Below are 13,014 nucleotides of genomic sequence, written 5' to 3'. Positions count from 1 at the left end.
GACCGAGAGGCAGGCGGAGGCAGCGAAAAGACAGGGCGAACCCACGCGCGTAGGAGAAATGGAAAAGGCAGCGCAGTGGAGTGGGTTTGGAAATATCCACAGCACAGAACGCTAGCACAGTACAAAGGACAGGAACACGGAGAGACTGACATGATTGAAAGAAGGACAAGCCAGGGAGGAACAGTGGGATGAAACAGCAGCAGCTCCAGCACCTACTTCATAAATACGGTGCAGCAGGATGTCCTGGCCCAATTTTTCATTAAAACAAGAACAGCGCGACGAAATTGATACGAGTTGACTCGAGAATAGGACCACGTGCTTTAGGCTCAGGCACTCTTGTATATATATCGTCGTAATAGCACTTGGCTTTGGAGCACGTTCATTCGTCGTAACTTTTATAACGGTCTACTAATTTACACAAACTTCGCTCGTCGCTTCCCGTATATTCTAAACCAAAAATTCGAGAAACTCGTTCGAAAGATTTACTTAGGCCTAAATCGCGGCGCTAAATAAGATCGTAACACCGGGGTGTTACAGCTACCGTGGGCGGAGTACATCTACAACACGGCCTTCCAGTCGTCGCTCCGGGAAACGCCGTTCCGCGTGGTCTACGGCCGCGACCCGCCGACCATTCGTTCGTATGAGCCCGGCGAGACGCGCGTGGCTGCTGTGGCCCAAGAGATGGAAGAACGCGCGGCCTTCCTCGACGACGTCCGCTACCGTCTCGAGCAGGCCCAGGCGGTCCAGAAGCGTGTCTACGACCAGCATCACTGCCCGGTGGAGTATCAAGTCGGTGATTGGGCTCTCCTTCGGCTCCGGCAGCGTCAAGCGGCGTCCCTGCCACGTACCACCTCCGGCAAGCTCAAGCCCCGGTTCGTCGGGCCGTACCGCGTGGTGGAGATCATTAACGCCGCGGCCGTTCGGCTAGAGCTGCCTCCGGGGGCCGTCTCCATGATGTGTTCCACGTCGGCGTGCTCAAGAAATTCGTCGGCACGCCGCCCTCAACGCCCCCCGCACTGCCGGCCACCCACAACGGCGCTGTGATGCCGGTGCCCGACAGGATCACTGAGGTCCGGCTGGCGCGAGGAGTGCGTCAGGTGCTGGTCCAGTGGAAGGATGAACCGGCAGCGTCCGCAAGCTGGGAGGACTTCGACGACTTCCGTGCTCGGTTCCCTGATTTTCAGCTCGAGGACGAGCTGGTCTTCGACGGCGGGAGAGATGTCATGTGCGGGCGCACATACGCCCGGCGCAGGAGGGCCCGCGACATCCGCAGGGACGCCGAGCGCGCGGTCAGGACCCAGGAGGGGCAGGCGAGTGGCTAGGAGGAAAGATAGTTAGTTGTTTCCTTGTTAGGCTAATCCTAGAATTAAGGAGAGCCTTCTCCATCTGTTAGGCGAAGGGCCATATATTCTGTACGCTGGAACCAATTGAGATTAAGCAGAAAGTTATCCCTAAGCTCCCTATTTCTCTACAAGCCGACGGCAGAGGGGCATAACCTCGCCGGCGTGACGGACGGCGGCTACGAGCTACGTAGCCGAGGTCCGGCCAGTCAGGGATACGAGGCCCTTGACAGTAGCAACTTTTTGGAAGTTGGGGTGGAACTAAACAAGGGCTTAAACACTGTGTTTCTTCTGCCTTTTTCCCCCTGTAAAATCAAACTGGTTTCGTTATTATTCATATACGGTTTCCGTGAAATTTATGCGTTTCCACGGCCTCGTTTAGATTGCGAAAAAATTTCAACCCGATGAATAGTACCACTTTCGTCTTATTTGACAAATATTGTCCAATCGTGGACCAACTAGGCTCAAAAGATTCATCTCGTGATTTCCAACTAAACTGTGTAATTAGTTATTTTTTTACCTACATTTAATACTCCATACAAGCGGCTAAAAATTGATGTGATGGAGAGAAAGTGAAAAAACTTGGAATTTGGGTGGCATCTAAACAAGGCCCACGTCTTCCTTCCCGGACCATTTGCTTTGCGCGTGCATGCTGTCATGCACCAGCTAGCTTCTCCGTAGGGACGACTGGGGGAGACGCCGAATCCAAAGCGGAATAGAGAAGGTCGAATCGCGTGCCGATGCCAGCAACGACGGACGCCCGGGGTTGGTTGCGGCGGACATTGCATCGCCACTTTAGCAATCCGATCCCTGTCGAACCCGCGCGGCAATTGCAGTCTGATAAGCCACACCTTCGAATGAATTCGAGACGAGAAGGTCGTCGGCGTCGGCGTCGAGTGTTGCGTGCCGGCGCTAACAAGCATCTCTGATCTGTTACCACCATTGTAGTGTTGCCAGTGGCCTGCCACCGCAGAGGATCCTCGCCCGGCACCATCGCATCATCGTCTTCGTCATCAGTGATGATTCAGTAGTCACTGCACCAGCAGAAGAATCGTGTGAGCACACTCCCACTTCTGCGAATTAATTAACCCAAAAATCGCAGGATCACCACTTCTTCGTCAGGGCGTTCCACCACTAAAAAAGTCCCCTTTTTTGGAATCAGCCGGCAGCCGCGCCCACACGTCAGAGACGAAGACGCCGCCGCACCCACCTCCCCTTTCCGAACCCTTCACCTCCCCGTCGCCGCCGCCCCGGCGGCTTCTGCTGCCGATGCCGATGCGCACTTCAACACGCCGTGCTGACGCGGCACTGATGCCCGGGCCCCACCACACCGCTTTATAAGTAACCAGCACGCGCTGCCCATCCCGGCCTCGCCCCCCCGTCTCTTCTTACTCCATCCCGCAGTTGTAGTGCGCCGGAACGGAAGCAGCGCACACGCAGAGGCGGCAGCAGTGGACGCCGCCCAACCCTAGCCTAGCCTCCGGGTGCCGGCGCGGCGAGGTGAGTGGTTCCGTTTACTTCGACGGGTGGCGTCCGCGTATCGGATTGTGCGATTCCCGCTGACTTACTTTTTTTTTATCGGGGTGGATTTTGGCAGGTTCGTTGGCGGTTGGATTCGATGGCGGCGGCGTCGCGGCTGGCGGTCGCGCGGGTGTCGCCGGACGGCGCGCGCCCCGCGGCGGCAGTGGGGAGGGCGAGGAGTGGTGGGCTCGCGGCGGTTCGGCTTCCGCCGGCCGCCACGACGGGGAGGAGGAGGCGGGGCGGGGCCGTCGCGGCCAGCCCCCCCACGGAGGAGGCCGTGCAGATGACGGAGCCGCTCACCAAGGACGACCTCGTCGCCTACCTCATCTCCGGGTGCAAACCCAAGGAGAATTGGAGGTCAGCAGCTTCCAAATGCTCCTTTTCTTATTTTATTTTGGTTCCTCTACTAGTGGCAGTGGCGGAATGTTTGACGTGGACGCGTAATTCTTTCGGTTGTTTGATACGTATATGTGATATATGATGCGTTCTTATAGCCAACAACGCTGTCTAGCTCTAAAATTGAGGTTGCTTTCAATTGCTCCCGGGAGTGCCAAACGTTTGAGATGGATTAGTAATGCCTTGTGCCTTGTAACGATGAGCCGTGATCCGGCTCTAGTGCGTACTGCGTACTAGGATGAATTCATTAGTGTGATGATCACTTGGCCACCATTTCATCTTGTAGTTGTGTTCAAGTTATTTGAGTACCAACAATTTGGTCTCGTATTTATTGAAGCTGTCTTTATATTTTCTGTTTTAAAAAGGAAAATATATTTTGAGCATCGACAATTTGATCTGGTTTTTATTGAAGCTGTCCCTGTATTTTCTTTTTTAAAAAAGGAAAATATATTTCAGTTGGCTGTTCATTTTATCCCCAAAGTTAATGTCTGTCCTTTACAGAATTGGCACGGAGCATGAAAAGTTTGGTTTCGAAGTCGACACATTACGTCCTATAAAATACGATCAGATTCGCGACATACTGAACGGGCTCGCTGAGAGATTTGATTGGCACAAGATAATGGAAGGAGACAATGTTATTGGCCTCAAGCAGGTACGGTTCCATTTTGCTCCTTCCCTTTTGCATGAATGTGGCTGCTATATATCATCCACCAACAATTGAAATTGGATGGAAAGGGCGTTGCCCATCATTTCGACGGGTCACTCTCACTCATATGTAAAAGAAGGTTGTGCAGGTTTTTCTGATGGCTCTAGTTTATCTTTGTAACCTGTTTGGGATGTAGGGAAAGCAAAACATCTCACTAGAACCTGGAGGCCAATTTGAACTTAGTGGTGCTCCTCTCGAAACATTACATCAAACTTGTGCTGAGGTCAATTCACATCTTTATCAGGTAATTTCTCTTACTGGCATTGCATTCCTTGTAGAGCATCTTACGGAAACTATGATCTTAGCTTGTCTGTGTTTCTGTTTGACATTATATAACACTGACCATTCTTTTGCCAGAGATTATACAATAGCAAACTTGTATTGCAAACCAAATGTTAACTGACACCCCTGCCTGCTTACCATGATAATTCTGTTGAGAACTATACCTTTAACTCGAGCATCTTATTGGAGTTTATTTTGTAGTTTTCTTAACACGCTGAGTCGCTGACTAGGGTCTCATGGGAAAATGTTCAAATGCATGGCACCACATTGTATTGTTTCTGCAAGACTCATGCATTTCAGTGCAATTGGGTATGACCTCAAAGTTTGCCTGTTCTTGCAGGTCAAAGCAGTTGGAGAGGAAATGGGAATAGGATTTCTTGGGCTTGGCTTTCAGCCGAAATGGGCACTGAGTGATATACCAATAATGCCTAAGGTAATTCAGCCTTGTAAACTTATTTTTTTAACTTTGTTTTTGTTCGTGGACTGTTAACTACTGCTCGCTAGTCACCTCAACCCATCATACTTGTTATGACTTTTAAGCATAGTATTCTTGATACTAAAATAGTTACATAAGATGCTATCACTAGAAATGCTGTCTTCTGGTACATTTCCCATTGCTGACACAACAATATAGACTTGCTAGTTATCCGTCTAATGTGTTGAGCAGTTAGAAAAAAAGACAACTCATACTGTAGCCCTGTTCAAATATGCCTTAGGCAATGACTGCTTCTGTTTCCTGTAAAATCTGACAAATCAATCATTGGTTTGTAGGGAAGATACGAAATAATGAGGAATTACATGCCTAAAGTTGGTACTCTTGGCCTTGATATGATGTTCCGGACATGTACTGTGCAGGTGAGCATATTTCTGTTTTTATGTGTGGAGTGCCATTTTCAGAATAACAGTACTCTCCGTTTGAGCTCATCTCAAAAATACTTGAAACTCTATCTATGACATAAGTTGATTCACTAAAGAAGTTAACTGATTTAGATTATGATAGTCTTGACAGAAGTTCACTCTTCTGTGTCCAGGTTAATCTCGACTTCAGTTCGGAACAGGATATGATAAGGAAATTTCGCGCTGGCCTTGCATTGCAGCCTGTAGGTATTTTTATTGTCTTCTGTGATAATTTATTTGCTGTTCTCAAATCATCCTGGCTTGTTCATTTAACAGATTGCAACTGCAATATTTGCCAATTCTCCCTTTAAAGAAGGAAAACCAAATGAATTTCTCAGCTTAAGGAGGTATTTACTTGATAGCCATTCAGGGCATACATAAGTTAATTTCATTATCTGCAGTTATTAACACAGTTGACCATATGTGCAGCCATATCTGGACAGATACTGATAACAACCGTGCAGGGATGCTCCCTTTTGTCTTCAACAACTCATTTGGGTTAGCATTCCTTTTGAACTCCCCCTCTCCTCCACCTTGAGTGCCATTGATTGATTGCATCATTTCCTTTAAAGATATTTTCCATGTGAAACAATCCTGATTATAGTTTCTGTTTGGGGTGCAGGTTTGAGCAATATGTGGATTACGCATTAGATGTTCCAATGTATTTTGTGTATCGAAATAAAAAGTATATTGACTGCACCGGAATGTCGTTTCGGGTCTATTTCTACCCTTGATGTCCTTTTACTTCTGTAGTAGTGTACTGTAAAGGTTTTATATTTTTTTAACCCTCCATTTACAAGACACAGTGCTTGGTTTTCATTCATAAAACTCATTTGATTTGTATCCATTTACAAGACACAGTGCTTGGTTTTCATTCATAAAACTCATTTGATTTGTATTTATTTTGCAGGATTTTATGCAAGGAAAGCTCCCACAGGCTCCTGGGGAGTTGCCTACTCTTAATGATTGGGAGAACCATCTAACAACAATTTTTCCTGAGGTTTACCCTTTTATCTCTTTACATTTTACAAAATGGCATATCTGTCATTGCTAGGTATTGCAATAACTCTTGTCTTCTGTATTCTGCTTGCAGGTTAGATTAAAGAGATACCTTGAGATGAGAGGTGCTGATGGTGGCCCATGGAGGAGATTGTGTGCGCTGCCTGCATTTTGGGTTTGTGATCTGCTTTGTTTTGACTTTATTTTGTATTTCTGTGCATTGCCTCTGACAGCCACTAGTTAATATGAATATGGGCTGTCTATGGTATTAGTTTATTTCTAGTTTTTGCCAGAAGTTTGATTCAGATTTCTGCTTTATGCGAGTCTACAGGTTGGGCTGCTGTACGATGAGGAATCATTACAAAGTATTATAGACATGACTTTTGATTGGACAAAGGAGGAAAGAGAGATGCTAAGACGGAAGGTATCTCAAAATAATCAATCATGCACCATTCTTTCCACACAATGTTGGTTTTTCTTTTTCCTTTTTTTCCCTTTTTGTTGGTGGCTCATTTTGGGTTTCAACTCTATAGCCTACCCCAGCTTGCTTTGGACTAAGGTTTTTTGTTGTTTGGCACAACAGAAAATATTCTTGATAGGGAACTAAAGTTTGGTTTACCTCACAACTACAATTGTGAAATAGAACTTTACCTTGTTCTTGTGATAAGAAATTGTCTATTATAGATAAGAATAAAGTCCAGCAGATCTATTCAGTTTTGCTGTGTTATATTGGTCAGGTACCGTTGACTGGTTTGAAGACACCATTTCGTGATGGATATGTAAGAGATTTAGCTGAGGAAGTTCTAAAACTGGCCAAGGTTAGTAAATTAGAGTACTTTGCAATGATTAATTATTTTCCCCCGAAGTAAGGCCAAGTTGAGAGAAATGTTTGTAATAATGTTTATGTTGCCCTAACCCCAGAGTGGACTGGAAAGAAGAGGATACAAGGAGGTTGGTTTCCTTAGAGAGGTCGACGAAGTGGTGAGAACAGGTATTGCTATTCATCATCCTCTCGTGACTGACCATATTTTAGCTTTGCTGCCACCAATCAACTGTTTTGTTTCTGAATACCCTAATTAACTTACCTTGCTACAGGAGTGACACCTGCTGAGAGGCTTCTGAATCTGTACGAGACGAAGTGGCAACGCAACGTAGACCATGTTTTCGAGCATTTGTTATACTGATGAGTGATGACACCGCCAATGCTGGACAGTGCTTGTAGATGTACCCTAATACAAAAACTCATCTTGATTCATTCAACGCCTGAGTCGGAAGGGCTCAGTTCAGGCACAGGAGCACAGCTTTTGGTTTGTTGTTGACGGGTGAACCGCTGCACAGCCCGGAGCTGTGCCTACAAATAACTTCGCTTGGAAAGGATCACTGTGCTTTGACTTCATCCCCCCGTGTGTGTCTCCAGGGAGATGGAACAAACCACTGTTTGTACCGGCCCTTTTTGTTTTTCTTCAGTGATGAAAATGCCGTATGGAAAATAAGTCCCATCTTCTGTACGATGGGAACTGTTTGCTTTTTTTTTCCCCCTTCTCTTTCACTCACGATTGTTGGGATGCTTGTCCAGGGTTAACATGCTAAAGCAATTTCACCGACGATAAACAAACTGATGGTTTGATCCAATATCTGCAATTGTGCATGCCCTTTTCTACCTTGTTTCTAGCCAAGATGACTACTGGGCGTGCGTGTTTTGCTAACGCACGCAACGCACGGATGAGACGGCGGCAATTGAGTTCTCAGTGCCCAACGATAGCAACGTCCATGTAAAGAGCCCTGTTTTTCTACCACTTGATCCTGCAGGCGCCTCAGTTAGGGTGTGTAATACGTAGACCCATTCATGGGCCACCCAATCTGATCCGCCCGAAAAACCCAACCTGACTCGACTCACCAGTGCGTCGGGTTAGTTTGGGCTATGATTTTTGACCTGTGTTCTGACCCAACCGAAAAATACTCGACTCAAGGTTTTGATCCAGTCGTTTTTTCGATCCAATTCGAAACCTGACCTGACCCGACGTTTGATCAGGTCTCGGCATACACGATAACTTTGTTTTGACACCTGTGCCCGATATTATCTTGTGGGTTACGTTGCTGCCGTGCAGAAAACGTTCCACCCAAATTACATAAAAAATTCCAACCATAATATGAACTGATAGAACGTGTAATCACCAATGTGCATGCAAAATTCGAGTTTGAACAAAAACTTGCACGAGGAGAAGATAAAGAGAACACGTGAGTTCTTGTTCAAGCTTAAATTTTGCAACATATATTATGTGCACAGTCCACCTGAACTCGTGTGTGTGCGTGTGTCAAAACTAAGTAGTCAAATCGCAGCAGGCCTGCCGTTAGCGAGGAACTGAAACCAAAGTTTGAAAAGTTTTTTGATCATTGCTACTTGAATTTTTTTTGCCATAGAGCTTTAGATAAGTATAGCTATTTTCCTTCTGTTGGGGCTTCTGGTGGGCTTTTGACAATTTGGAATAGCAGTGTACTAGATGGTGTCATTGTTCAAACTAATTCTTATAGACTGACTATAAAATTCTACAGTAGGTTGGATAACAAAGATTTTCATCTTACTAATATTTATGGCCCATCTGCCTCCTCTGAAAAGCTGGCTTTTATTACCTGGTTAATTAACCTAGACACTAGCACTTTTGATGAATGAATTTTAGCAGGAGACTTTAACATGATCAGATCTGCTCAGAACAGAAGTAAGCCAGTGGTGATTTTGCTTAAATGCAAATGTTCAATGACTGTATCCTTGGGTTGGATATTGTAGATTTACCTTTCAATGGCAGGAACTACACTTGGAGCAACATGCAGTCTGATCCTCTATTGATAAAATTGGATTGGGTCTTCACCAATGCAGCCAGGAATATGTCTTACCCAGCAACAGTGGTTCAACCTCTTTTCAGGCCCATTTCTGATCATATTCCTTTTGCCATACACATTGATAGCTGCATTCCCAAAGCTAATACCTTCAAATTTGAGAATTTTTAGCTTCAGCACACTGGCTTCAAGGAAACTGTTGCTACACATTGGCACAATTCACCAGTCTTTGGTAATGCAGCAAGGAACATCTCAGCCAAATTCAAGCTAGTCAGGACAGGGCTTAGACAATGGAGCAAAAGCCTGTCCAAGCTCAACATGCTCATTCACAATTGTAATTGGGTTCTACTCTTTCTCGATGGGTTGGAGAATCAAAGACCACTATCAACCCTTGAGAAAAGATTCAGAGGCTTAGTCAAAGATCATTTATCTACATTAACTGAATCTAGAAGAATTATTTTGAAACAAAGAAACATCATCAGATGGGTCAATCTGGGTGATGAGAATACATCCTTCTTTCACAACATGGCAACTATATCCCACAAAAAGAATTTTATCACTTGCCTAACCATCCCTGGTGACTCAATCATTTTTTATCATGAATAGAAGGCTCAAATTCTGTGGGATAGCTTCAGGAAGAGAATGGGGGTTAATGATTTCACCCAAATATACTATGATCTGCCTTCCTTAATCAATGCCCTGCCAATGGAACAAAATTTGGACAGTGACTTTACTAAGGATGAGATCACTTCCACCATTAAAAATCTGCCCAATAACCATGCTCCTGGGCCTGATGGATTTAATGGATACTTTATTAAGAATTGCTGGGATATTATCAAAAATGATTTTTGAGACTTTTTAGGGATTTCTGCAACACAGACTGTCGGGGACCAAATACTGGGGTACCCAAAGAGGAGGAGCTAATAACCATCAAACGTTAATGCTTCCGAACAGACAAGAGTGCGACTACACCTCTTGCCTAATGACCAAGGGCAGACTCCGCCTCGCCCGACGTCTGGGGGCAGATTCTGCCTCGCCCGACGTCTAAGGGCAGACTCCGCCTCGCCCGACGTCCGGGGGCTAGTTCCGCCTCGCCCGACGTCCGGGGGCAGACTCCACCTCGCCCGACGTCTGAGGGCAGACTCCGCCTTGCCCGTTGTCCGGGGGCTGGCTCCGCCTCGCCCGACGTCCGGGGGCTGGCTCCGCCTCGCCCGATGTCTGGGGGCAGACCCCGCCTTACTCGAAGTCTGAGGGCAGACTCCGCCTCGCCCGACGTCCGGGGGCTGGCTCCGCCTCGTCCGATGTCTGGGGGCAGACTCCACCTCATCCGACGTCCGGGGGCAAAATCCACCTAGCCCGATGTCTTAGGGCAGACTCCGCCTCGCCCGACATTTGAGGGCAGACTCCTTCTCGCCAGACGTCTGCACGCTGCTCCTTCATAACTATGCGCAGATAAGGCAGGACACTCAAGTCAACCGCAATACCAAGGACCACACCCCGCACGCCTGTAGGAAGGTACCGTCAGGATATGACAAGACGGGCGCTTTAGAGCCCTTCCGGGCATGTCAGAACTCGAACAGTGTTGTAGTCGCCGACATTTATTTTACAGTGTTGTGGGCGCCGCCACTGGCCTTCGGGCGTGGATCCTAACGAAACCATAGGACAACCACTATGGTCAAAGAGGAGACTCACGTCCTCTACAGTGACGAGCGTGTAGTCACTGCGCCGTCCGCTCCTCGTAGGGTTGCGGATCAACACCTCGGTCCGTCCCGCCACCCACCGGGGCAGGATGGGACGTGACCACTTGCTGATCAAGTCAGAGCATGGCATCATCAATGAACAGATGCCCAGCATGGAGCTACTCCTGACACCGTCTACCGTGTCAGCAGGGCTAGCTCAGAGAAAAAAGAAGACCCGGCACCTTCGAAGGACCTTCTTTGCCTCTGGTTTTTCTTCTTTCCCCCATCTGTAATCCCTGCTCCCCCTTGATCTATAAAAGGGAGGGTAGGGCACCCCATTAAGGGGACAGATCGATTCAACACACCACGCATCACATAACACACAACTGAGCAGCAACCAAGCTCTCAGTGTCCTTTCAACCTTTCCATCAGAGACTTGGGACCTGTCCCTCTCTCGACCGTTTAACCCCCTACTACAAACCTTTCAGTGCTAATAATACGAGCAGCAGTAGCAAACTAGACGTAGGGACGTTCTGCCCGAACCAGTATAAACCTTGTGTCTTTTAGTACACCAACCGGGCCCAACGCGTAATAAATACAAATTTACTAGCCACAGAATCAGCTGGGTGCTAGGCGCACACGTGCGCTTCGGTGACCTGGACTTCATCATCATGGTAGGAGGAGAGTTGGTGTTGGCTCACGCTGCCATCCAACCTCTCCCCTCCATCAGCCTCAACTATAGGAGGCTTGAGCGCTAGCTCGGCGTCTCCCTAGGACCCCAGCCGTCCAGGGAGGACCCACGCCAGCTCACCCTCTCTTCGGAACACCCTGCACAGAGCACCCTGATAGTGCTTCCGTTTGGTCTCCGGAACACCTTGCGGCACAATGCATGATCCCGTTCTCCGCGAACAATGAATTTGTGGGGGTGATCAAACACGTCATGGAATCTCTCCACGACCTCCTCATAGAGGAGCCAGGATCGCCCTCTGGCTCTGACTCTAGCAGGGGGAGCCACCACCCCTCCTGAGAATACTTCATGATGGGTACCCTCAAGGGACACGTCGAAAGCGTCTTTGAGGAGGAGGCTACCCCGGCGAACAACCTCGGCGATGAGGCCGAGGGCGAGACAGCGGCCCCACCTCGCATGGGGGTGGGGCAGCTGAAAGCCTGACACTAGGAAATCGAGGAAGCACGACTCCAGCTCGAGCAAGAATGCGCGGAGCTCGATTGGGAGATCGAACGCCATGGAGACGATGGGCGCGCACACGCCATGGCCCGTGATGTAAACCGGAGGATCATCACAGACGATGAAGCCCTCCCTCGTTTCGCCCAAGCAAGCCAGAACATTGCCACCGTGGTGGCCTTGCTCTAGGGTCTTCTAGAGGCCACGATGCTCGAGGATCGTTGGGCTCACCACGAGATCCGCGCGCTGCTCGAGCGTGCGACGATGCAGTAGGCAGAGACCTCGTTGTCTAGGCAACGTGAGCTCGACGCCAACCAACGCACGCTCTCAGAACGCCCCCGCAGGGACACGTCGGTCCACCAGGAGCCACAAGGAAGCAGGTAGCACACCGCGGTCCTGGTGCGTCAGCGTCTCAACCACAACCAAAATGCGCGCAACACCCTCGATGCCTATAGACGTGCCTACGATGACCCGAGAGAGGGAGCCAGATGTGGCTATCATCCTCGACGTGGCAGACGATACGACAGTGGCGAGGACCGAAGCCTGAGCCCTGGCCTGCCGGGGCCTCAGGCCTTCGGCCGTCACATCCTCAATGCTACTTTCCCGCCGAGGTACCGACCACCAACCAATATCCCAAAGTACTCTGGGGAGACAAACCCTGGACTATGGCTTGAAGACTATCGGCTTGTCTGCCAAGCCGATGGTGTGGATAATGACGACTTCATTATCCGCAACCTTTCATTATTCTTAGCCGATTCAGCACGAGCGTGGTTGGAACACCTGCCGTCCAACGCAATCTAGAGTTAGGCGGATCTAAAGGAGATATTTGTGGGGAATTGCTAGGGCACATACAAGCGCCCTAAGAACCCATGGGACCTCAAAAACTGCCGTCAAAAGGCCGGCGAGACCCTCCGTGGGTACATCCGGTGCTTCTCCCGGCAGTGCAATGAGCTACCTAACATCACCAACGCTGATGTTATAGGAGCTTTCCTATCCAGGACTACCTACGAGTCTCTGGTTCATAAGCTGGGACGCAAGGGCCCGAGAACTACTAAGGAACTCCTGGACATTGCCACCATCCACGCCTCAAGAGAAGAGGCAGTCGGAGCAATCTTCAATCATCTCGATGGCAAGGCGAGGCGAGACGAGGGTGCCGGCAAAGCCGTCTCCAATCAT

The 13,014-nt window shown here is 48.5% G+C and overlaps 1 protein-coding gene across 1 annotated transcript; it reads left to right on the top strand.

Annotated features, from left to right (window-relative positions):
- Window positions 1-2,488: 2,488 nt before the first annotated feature.
- On the top strand, window positions 2,489-7,756 carry LOC136515022 (glutamate--cysteine ligase A, chloroplastic-like). Its single transcript, XM_066508719.1, has 16 exons — window positions 2,489-2,840; window positions 2,938-3,218; window positions 3,759-3,909; window positions 4,100-4,207; window positions 4,586-4,678; window positions 5,017-5,100; window positions 5,277-5,345; window positions 5,419-5,489; window positions 5,572-5,640; window positions 5,765-5,858; window positions 6,053-6,142; window positions 6,236-6,316; window positions 6,473-6,565; window positions 6,879-6,959; window positions 7,063-7,132; window positions 7,237-7,756. The coding sequence occupies exons 2-16, from the start codon at window positions 2,959-2,961 to the stop codon at window positions 7,323-7,325; spliced, it is 1,503 nt and encodes a 500-aa protein (XP_066364816.1). The 5' UTR covers window positions 2,489-2,840; window positions 2,938-2,958; the 3' UTR covers window positions 7,326-7,756.
- Window positions 7,757-13,014: the final 5,258 nt, after the last annotated feature.

The sequence above is a fragment of the Miscanthus floridulus genome, chromosome 17 (assembly GCF_019320115.1).
Source record: "Miscanthus floridulus cultivar M001 chromosome 17, ASM1932011v1, whole genome shotgun sequence".
NCBI classification, from domain to species: domain Eukaryota; kingdom Viridiplantae; phylum Streptophyta; class Magnoliopsida; order Poales; family Poaceae; genus Miscanthus; species Miscanthus floridulus.
Note: the sequence above shows the minus strand (reverse complement) of the source record. Positions and strands in the feature narration are given on the sequence as shown.